The 10538-nt window shown below is 40.7% G+C and overlaps 1 protein-coding gene across 1 annotated transcript in view; it reads left to right on the forward strand.

Annotated features, from left to right (window-relative positions):
• Positions 1-7248, forward strand: part of SLC39A9 (solute carrier family 39 member 9) — a 35530-nt gene extending 28282 nt beyond the window's left edge. The window contains exon 7 of the mRNA XM_054025824.1: positions 1639-7248. Within this exon, the coding sequence (XP_053881799.1) occupies positions 1639-1869 (231 nt within the window). The 3' untranslated portion in view covers positions 1870-7248. The remainder of the gene's footprint in view (positions 1-1638) is intronic.
• Positions 7249-10538: the final 3290 nt, after the last annotated feature.

A 10538-nucleotide genomic window follows, 5' to 3' on the forward strand; every position in this document is an offset into this window, starting at 1 on the left:
CTAGGTGATTTCATATTCAGGTCCATTCAGAACATTGTGGCATGCCTTCTTGCCTGTATGTGTGCCATCGCATCATCTCTAATTCTGAAAGGTCTCCACTTGTTCCCCTTCCACTACAGTTTGCTCTCCTCATGTTCAAGGGCTCCTTCACTTTTCAATCTTTGCTCTGTCAGTTTTGATCATCCCTCCTGTGTCAGGTGCTGAATTTTATACTCGCTCTCTCTAAAATAGCCTTTTTGCCTTATTGAGTTCCCATCTATATTTGTAAAAAGCACAGCTCAAACCCCACCTCATCTAGGTTGTCTACAAACAGTGAGCTGTCAACCAGGTCATTGCACATGTGCTTATCACACCTGTCCCAATCTGAATGTTCCTATCTACTGTCACCTTTCTGTAACAAATCCACTGCTGTAAGTGCTGTAGGTTGCATAGATGATGCGCTATGAAGTTGTAGAAAAGGATTCTAGAAAAAAGGACAGGGAGAGACTTTGAGTAAATAGCCTGGGAGAGAGAAACTAGAAAGGAACCATGCTAGCAACAACACCATTTACACAGTAGATGGTGAGAGGTTTGATGGGTTTGTTAATAAAAAACACCAGTGAGGGATCTTTGTTGATGGGTCATTGATTTTAGGCAGGCTAAGAGCTGAGTTTTGAGCAACATTTTAGAAGAATGGGGAATTGGGGAGGCAGAAATAATTATGGAGCTAGTGCAGTTGCAGATGCAAAGAATCAACCTCTGCTTGGCCAACGTTGGCTTCCTCTTCTGTGTCCGAGGGATAGGTTGAGACTATACCAGGAAATAAGATCAGAGATAAATGGGAACTTGACCAAAGAAGGACCTTAAAAATGAATGGACAAATTTTGCATTGTATTCCCTATGGTTATGTGTAGTGTGATCCTAATCATGGTGTGGCAGAACCTCTTCTATAAATGGAGAGACATACTGAAATAAAATGAATAGAAGGATTCTTGATCATTCTTAACATGTTAGATACATCCCAGGTTTGTAATAATTTTGTATAGAACCCCTGGAACATGCACAGTGCTCTCTGTGCTTACAATGTAAATACAGCTGGGTGGGCATCTATGACCTGAAATCTGATCTCATTGAAATGAGTAGCAAAACTCACATTGACCCAGTGGGAAGAGAACCAGGCCTTTAAAGACTTGAGGTCATCTTGAAATCTAGTCATTTAAAAAAAAAAAAATAATAACTTCACTGTGTGTGCGCCAAATTTTGTGGGTTTACAATTTAATTTTCCTATTTTAAGAAGTATATTTTGCTCCTCTGTTGCTGTGTGAAAGACTCACACAAAGGGGTAACTGACTATACATGAGAAACAGTTCAGTTTACTATACACACAGTACTGCCAAATGCACAAAGTAAACTGGAAAAAAGATATTTAATTCCTCTAATCTTATAATGTCAGATGCTACTTGAAAGTATAAGTCATTAAAACATTTTCACACGAGTGTGGTATCTTTTTTTTTTTTTTTAAAGATAGTCACTTTGAAAGAATGATTGTTGACCAAATCATAATAAAGCTGGAATGTTAAGGGGTTTTTATTTATTTGTTGAATCTGTTGTAGTTTGGATTCATTTTCACTCTTCCCCCCTCCTTTTTCTCTTTCACAGAGCAGCAAAGAAGCCCTTTCAGAAGTCAACGCCACTGGAGTTGCCATGCTTTTCTCTGCTGGGACTTTCCTTTATGTTGCCACAGTGCACGTCCTCCCAGAGGTGGGAGGAATGGGGCATAGCCACAAACCTGAATCAACAGGTGGGAAAGGACTCAGCCGCCTGGAGGTGGCAGCCCTGGTCCTTGGCTGCCTTATTCCTCTAGTTTTGTCCATTGGGCACCAGCACTAAAGGTTCAAAGTCACTGTTCTTCTCCTTGATCTGGTGTGAGCAGTAAATGTCAGCTGCTCTTTTCATCGTTGTCTCTCGTACCCCATCATCCACCCCATCTGCCCTGTGGAGTTCAGAGGGAAGCTTGATTCCAACATGAAGAATTCTGGAAAAGCTTTTAGTGTAGCAAAATGTACTTTGGCAGCCGGACATAAATTCTGTGTAATTTTCTTTTCTGAAGACATTTGATATTTTAATTTTGATTTCTGGCCCCTATTCTCAGGGAAGATGGACTTTGAATTTTAAGAAAGGTGAGTGGGGAAGAATTTAATGGCTCATCATGAAATTGCAATCACCAAAGTATTCTGCAACTCAGCGTTAACAGCTGAGAATAAAACAATGGATGGATGCCTTTTAATATGTGGAAATCTTCTTACCAGTAGAATAGGGGAACCTCCCCTACAATTTTTTTATGTTATCCTGACATATGTGACTGATCCATGTAATATCAATGCCATAAACCTTGCTGTAAAGATGCAGTACTCAAAATTCTGGTTAATGCACTTGTTGCAAAAGGAAAGAACTGTGGATTGGAAGAAACATTATTGGACAAAGATTAGAGGAAGTCTAGGATGTCAGAATTCAGCTAGTTAAGTAAGTGGAGATGACTTTTGCATTGCATTCCCTGGATTAACACAAAGGAAACAAGGAAGTCCTAGAAACAAGGAAATATTCTGTTTTTACTTGGTTTATGCAATGGCTTGTTACATTATTTAACAAAAAACAGAAACAAAGCACACATTGGAAGTAGATCTCCCATTATGTCCGTAAAGAGTAGCAACCAAAACTGTAGAGGCAGTTAGGAATCTGGCACCAGGGCTGCACTGCTACTATCCTTGAGAGACAAATACACAGTGTCTTTTTAAATCAAACTGTTCAGGGCTCTGAGTGGAGATCTGATGGAAATGGATTTTGAGGGACCAGAGAACTATACTAGCTCATTTACAAAGGGCTGAAACTAGTGGTTAGTTTTTTTCTTTCATTAAATAAAAAATATTAAGGTTAACAAAACAAGATCTCTGGTTAAATATTCATACTCTGTGCATATTGGCAGGTGCACAGTGTGTCTAAACTAGTTAACTGCTCTGCTAAACCTTCATACCAACAAGCAAGAAGCATTTTGTTTTTGTTGAGAACCTATTAAAATCATACCTTTCTCCTTTGGGAATTTTGCAATCCACCATCTCTTGATTATGGTTGGTTGTAGTGATGTTCTTCTGGGACTCAGTGCCATTGCAGCTGGATGATAAAAGATTCTCTCCTTATCAAGACATGCCTTCTCTTGTCAGGCAGTGTTTTTGTTTAATTATGCAAGAAATGGTACATTTTAATAACTGTAGTGCATACAAATTCAGAACAGTTGACATGTACAGATTGAAAACACAACTCTTGTTGTACAAAAATTGCTTTTATGCTGCATCCATTTTAAGCCCTACTCAGAATCTATCTGCACGTCTTATATATAATATTGCCAAAATGTTTTTGTTTAGTCATTTTCATTGTTTGAAACAAATCTTCAAAGCTTGAAATCACTGCTTTCTCAAGGAACTTATTGTCTCCTTGTGAAAGAGAGAGCTTCCTTCTTCCCTCGCCATCTGTTTCTTATGGTACACAGGCCATCATGGCTGTGACTTCTTTACTTCATTACATCCTCATTATCTTCTAGCTCAGCAGTGGGTATCAGCATGGCTCTTGGAACAGGATTTGTTAGTTTAATTAGTGATCACTCTATTCAGTGGCTTTATAGCAGCACAAAAACAGTAATCCACTATCAGATTTTAACAGTGGTGACTGCTTTTTTTTTTTTTTACCGTTAGAAAGGTGGATTTGAAAATCAATGCAGAATTATTAGAATGTAGAAGACCTTCCCACAAGACTAATTATTTTAAGGTAGATAAAATATTAGACCTAAACCATGGTACATGAAACTAGGTCTTTAAAAAGCTGTTGTGTTCTGAAAAGCAATAGCAAAAATAGCACCACCTAACTGAATAGATCTATTCCCTCTATGTATTTAGTCATGCCTAGTTTCTCAAGAGACAAATACAAATCTACTTTTATACCGTTAACTCTGAAAAACAAACACAGCTCAGCTAGAGAGCTGGATTCTGTTCTCTGTGTACCACCACAGTTATGGAACTGTTTGCAACTGACAAACCTGTGTAAATCCACTGAAGGCAGTGATGGTGCACAAGTGGCACTGAGGGCATAATTGAGCTTGTTGAACCTTTTTGACAGGTGGTGGTGACAGGTAACATATAAGGTACAAAGAATCCTGCTCTTAGACCTCTTGGTAAATTTGCAGGGCTGGCAGTTATGAAAAAACACCAATTCTATTTGTAAACTGAGCAAATCTGATCTGTAGTCATTGGCTGAAAATGGAACCTCCCTGGTGACACTTCTGCAGTTATATTTGGGGGGTAGAAGCACACTTTAAGTTTACTTCCATTTTTCCCCAGCACGTGCTTATGGTTATCTTTCAACATCTGTGGTTCAGCATCAGCCATCATTTCATGTCAAGTCACTGTAATGGTCAGAAACCTATACATCCACTTTTACCATCTCTTCCTGCCAGGCTGCAATATTCAGCCAGAACCTTTCTCTATGGACCATTGCTTATTGAGGAGACATTTGACCAAATCTCTCTCCCCTGCTGACATAGATTCTGGCAGGTTTACTATAGTGATAATCATCTTCCTGTTGGCATTGCTAAGAGGGTTTTGTCAGATTTCTTGCCATGGGCACGTCATAAGATCAAGTCTCCAACTTCTGGGGCAATTGCCAGTGATGATAATGCTCGGTTTAGTATTGTACAAACTAAGCTTGAGAGGCCAGAGCATTAAGCATTATTGGCCAAGATATAACACTGCAAGAATCCGAAAAGGGTTCACAAATTAAAATGTCTACAAACAAAATGGGGACAGAAGGCCCAGTAATGTGCAATTTTCACTTTGCAGTTTGACTAAGTGGCATAAGATTTATGTTTTTTCCTGTCCACTTAGAACTAGCTTTGTTTTTTTTGGCTGCCTTAATGATATATATCTGTTGAACTGTTGTTTAAACTTATATGGCTGAGACTGCCGCAGTTAACAAGGGAATTGGGGGTTATCAGAGAGATGCATAGCGGAATGTAAAGTTTTGTTGTGAATGTAGCAGAATGTAAAGTTTTCAGTGCTTGTTCACGTCCATTCCAATCAGGCGTATAATGGCCACAGGGGTTGTAATGAGCCGCAGGCAATGCCAGTACCGCTGGCAGCGGCCACTGCCACAGAAGCGCCAGCACCGCTGTTGCCCCTTACAGCTTTAGCACCAACCCTCCTGTCAGTGGTACCGCCGATGGCTACAGCTTCAATTCCACCGGCATCGACGATATCGGCACTGCTGGAACCAGCACCTGCCTCGGCACTGATATTTCTGCCTCCAGCGGGCCCGGCACCGCATGCTGTGGAATACCGCATGTCGTGAGACCCACAGGGCACTGAAGGGAGCGAGCAGGGTCTGCTGCCAGGTCTTTCCTCCTCATCCTCTCTGGATGAAGCGGTGGCAGGGACGTAGACGACCCCAGCTCTGGAAGATAACGGGGCACTCCAGCAGCTCTTCAGCCATGCTGCCCAGAACCTGGGCATACAGGCGGAGGCGGTGGTGGAGGAACCAGACCTTGTTGTTGAAGCGGGGGTCTGCCACAGGGTTTTGGTAGTCTCTTCAATCGTCTTTATTAAAGGCAAGGCAACACAAGATGGACCGAGGGGTGCAAGGATGTCGGGCTTGCTGGAGGCGGAAATATCGGTGCCGAGGCAGGTGCTGAAGTTGCTGGTTCCGGTGGTGCCAATATCGTCATCTCCAGTGGAATTGAAGCTGTAGTTGTCGGCGGTGGTACTAACAGGAGGGTCGGTGCCAGAGCTGTAGGGAGCAATGGCAATGCCGGCGCTTCTGTCAGTGGTACCACTGCCGGCGGTGCCTTCAGCTCATTACAACCCCTATGACCATTGTACGCCTGATTAGAATAGATATGAACAACACATCTCGAAGAACAACAGTTACGAGAAGATGAGTAACTGTTTTTTGCCTCAAGTGACCAAATCTATCCTAATTGTAATTCCCCATAGCAGATTATTTTCTTTCAACATAAGATTTCAGTTAAATACGAGTTGGGGTGAAAACATCTCTGATCATACCTCCATCCTCCCTCTTTATCTGCCACAATAAAATCAATTATCACATGTAGTCAGGGCCATCTCTTGTCAGTTTCCATTCCTCAGAAAACTTAATTGCAAATAAATTCTTCATTGCTCTTCCATTTTTGTCTGTAATGTCCATCCTTATATAGGCTTTCAGTTGTAATGGGGGTGAAAAATAGGTATACCCAGACAACACTGTAACTGATCGGCTTGCATTTTTCCCTTCTTTTTCCAAATCCTACCCCCAAACCAGAACTCTCCACATCAGCCAATTTATCAGTTCCGATGGTTGAGTTGATACTAAGAATCAATTAAGGTTACATCTGTGTTAATCCCAATGAGTTCAGCTATTTCATTGACTGTTCTGATTTCATTCTTGTTCCTCATAATAAAGGCAAAATATTTTTTCAGTACCTGATGACAACTGAGATACACGAGCCTAATTTATATTTACAGATGTGAGAGTGGCAGGGCAGACACACCAGGGTAAAGATGTTTTGATGGCTATTCCGTGTATTGTAAGTTGGCCATGTATTAAGCACGAGAACCTAGTGTCTACATCTGAGCTTCAAAGAGCACTCCTGCGTGGAATATCGTAAAACCTTAACATTAGCCAAGAGACCCAGGAGAACAACAATATTTGTTCAGGAACTACTGTAGAGGCTGGTGATTGTCTTGTAGGATTTCTTGGCAGTGGCTGACTTGTGCCCTTATTGTCAACTATACTCAGAATAACATGGAAAGGCTACAGAATAACTATGTTGCTGTTTCTCTCTTCTGCGTTGTCTCCTTGATCATCCTCAGGAAATCTGGGAGAAGTTTGGTTTCTTTTGTCTGTGGACTTGTGGGGAACCCGTCCCATGAATTTCAGATTTGAACTTTTTAAAATATCCGCTTTTCTCATTTTCCTTTGATTACATCTTCCAGCAGCTCAGGCTTTCCAGGGATTAAAATTGCCTGGTTACTGCAGTTGAAGTGACTCAGCATTCTGAGCTGTAATTTTAATGTCTTTTCAAAACCATTTGTACACATGAAATCATTCCATGAATGGCTGCCTTATAATGTTTTGTTTTTTTCCACTTTAATTGTGAATGGTTAAAAAAAATAATGTTGTTGGTTTTTTGATTTGTTTTATTATATTAAATTTTTATTAGGTGCAGTGCTTAAGAGTTGGCTTCTCATTTATCATATGAGGTTTTCTTAGAGACCATGTGAAGAGCAGTGGCACTTCAAGATAGTGCTGAAGACTAGTGCATTTTATTTTTACGTACAGTAGAACCTCGGAGTTACGAACTGATCAGTCAACCACACACCTCATTTGGAACTGGAAGTACACATTTAGGCAGCAGCAGAGACAAAAAGGCAAATAAATTACAGTGCTGTGATAAACGTAAACTACTAAAAAAAAAAAGGGGGAGTTTTTAAAAAAAGATTTGACAAGGTAAGAAAACTTTGTTTCATTTAAATTAAGATGTTTAAAAGCAGCATTTTTCTTCTACATAGTAAAGTTTCAAAGCTGTATTGAGTCAATGTTCAGTTGTAAACTTTTAGAACCATAACGTTCTGTTCAGAGTTACAAACAATTCAGAGTTATAAACAACCTCCCTTCCCAACGTGTTCATAATTATGAGGTTCTATTGTATAGGCATTTCTGTGGGGCTCATAGCCACAGAAATTAAAGCTACAAGAGAAAGCTGGTGAGAGGCAGACTGTCTGAGCTCTGTTACTGGGCAGCCCCAGAGAGCGTCTTCACCCAAGATTCCCACTAGCCAGAAAGAAGTTGGGATTACAATGAGGGGAATGAGAGTGGATGTCAGGAGCAGTATTACCAACCACAAGTATTCAATAATCATGAATTAGACACATCTGAAATCACGATTGGCTTAAAACTGACTTAAATATTAATAATCACTTATTGGCTTTTTCCTGTTTCTGATTTTTTTGAGCCTCAAGAGAGAAATAGCGAGCCCCCAATTTGCATGTGAGCATTGCAGATTTAAAAATTCAACAATAAATGCATGAACAAAATGTAAGCCTCTGTGCTGACTTTTGGAGGGGACTCTACTTAGCCTCTCCTCACCTTTGGGCTGTGGAGAAGCTGCAGTTCTAATCTTCTCCATCTCTCTGTGTACACCACATTCCCCTGCAGCCTAGTTTATCTATCCTCCACATGCTCTTTCCCCCAGCACACATGCCTTCACAGCACCTCCATATCCCTCTCTGGCTCCTGGCATTGCCACTAGCAACAATGGAAGGCAGTGGCCATCTCTGCTAAGGGCAGCCTAAACTTCCTCTTTTCAATACTGTAGGGAAACAGGAGCCCTCTTAAGTGAGGGCAGATTGTGACCATTTTGAAAAAGACTCCTTCCTGGGGTTTCTCTTGACTATATTTGCTGATGCGCATATTTTCAGTTATAAAGGCAAACAGAAAATAACCTGTGGGCCTACAGCCAAGAGGTTGTCAGAAGTTTGAAGTGGTGTCAGAGAAGTTTTGGCATATGGTTTTTGAGCAAAAACGTACAAAAAAGATGATTTACCAGGACATACTTCTTACAGATTTGCAGATTTAATGGGAGACCCTCAGAAAATTCAGTCCTTCCTCAGATTGTATGCTATGAACTTGGGGGAGGAGACACTATATTCGTCATACAAAACAGGTTGAATCCTTGTTTTAAGTGAAAAACTTAGTGCAACCTTAACTGTGGAGTCACAACCAACACCTCCAGGCTAACAGCTTGTTTTTATCAAAATTTAGTTTGGGGCCAGATTTGACCTGAGTGACCCTTTGAAAAGGTTACAAAATTAAAATGAAATGTTTGTATGCTGTGTACAGCTAATCTGTATAATGTTAATATTTGTTTTACAGTACCCTGAGTGGGTTAGCCTTTATAGAAGACATTTTCCCTGCCCCGAAGACTTTACAATCTGCAGCCTGCAATTTGCAATGCAGGATCCATACATGAGTACCCTTACTTCTGTGCAACATCCTATAGAAGTCTAAGGGACTTTGTGCATAAGGTCTGAAGGTCCACATGCCAGGATCCAAATAAAGACATGACTTTCTATTACAGGATGTTACTGAGGCAACATTTCAGTGTTTCTCCAGAGTTGTACATGTATCTATATCTAAATTTTTATATTGCATTTGTCACCAGCCAGAGAGAACCTTCAGTCCTTATGACTCTTCCCAACCAGTAGGGTGATATTATATTATTCCTGCTGCCAACAATGCACACTCCCCCCTTTACAATCTTTGTTCTGCTGCTATTCTCCTCCTCTTGCTCAAGCTGAGTCTTGACATGTGTTTTGCACAGTAGCTGCTCCTGTGTCCATAGCCAAGAATCTGTCAGCGTTTCTTTTCGAAAAGTGAAACCTGTCCCTGAAGAGATTTTTATAATGTTTGTTCTGAATGTTATTTATGTATTGGTTTTTAGTACATCACCCATTGCGGCAGCTCTGTAACAGTTAAAACCCCACAAGCATAAGTCTCCATCTTAACTGTCTGCTGTTGTGCTTAAAAGTCCCATGTAAACAAATACACTTTGCATTGTTCCTTAAAGCTCACCATACTTGGCTCTGAGAGGTGGAGAGAGAATGGAGTGTGTTCCACCAGCCAGGGGTCCTCAACCAAAAATATGCCACTGCTGGCCTTAGACAATAAAACTCCAGAAATCATCATCATGAAGAACAACCCAGTAGATCTTAACTGCTGTAATGCAACCAAGTTAGGTGGCCTCTTAGATAGTTGACTCCTAGACTATTCAGGACTAAAAGAGCCTAGTCAGTACCTTGAATTGCACCTAGAAACATCCAAGTCCATGTCTAAGGTAACTGCACTTAACCTGCATTGCAGTGATACAGATTAGGAGCATTGTACGGAGATCAGTATTGAGAGGACGGGGCTGCATTCGCTTGACCTGATGATAGGAGTCACTGCCAACTTGAATCCCATCCTACAGAGTCAAACTTGATAAGCCTTTATTTAAAAAGTGCTCGAGAGATGAGTGTTTTGTGGGTTACTTCACTAGTTTTATAAACCCCTTTTCTATTTCATGCACCTAGCCACCATTGGGATAGGTGTAATATAAATACATACATTTCCAGAAGAATTGGGGGGAAATTAAGCTCTTGTAGGAGGTTCAGGCATAGCCTCCAATGTGAAAATGCCTTGAAAGCACCTCTCATTGTATGCATTCCAAAGGCAAAGCATCTGCTCTTCAAAATTATTTTCATGAATTGGGTTAAAAAAAAATCATCCTGGGCAGAGAAAGTTTAGCAGTAACGAGACAAAAGAGGGATTTCTTTCCTCCCATATCCCCTTCGGTTCAATTGCTGCACACAACCTTATCTGCGATCCTGTAACTTCAAAACTTACCATATTTTAAAACCATTTTCCACTCCCCGCTCCACCACAAGCAATAAACCCATAGTACTCTGAACTAATTGTTTGAG

This window comes from Malaclemys terrapin, chromosome 4 (genome assembly GCF_027887155.1).
Source record: "Malaclemys terrapin pileata isolate rMalTer1 chromosome 4, rMalTer1.hap1, whole genome shotgun sequence".
Taxonomy (NCBI): domain Eukaryota; kingdom Metazoa; phylum Chordata; order Testudines; family Emydidae; genus Malaclemys; species Malaclemys terrapin.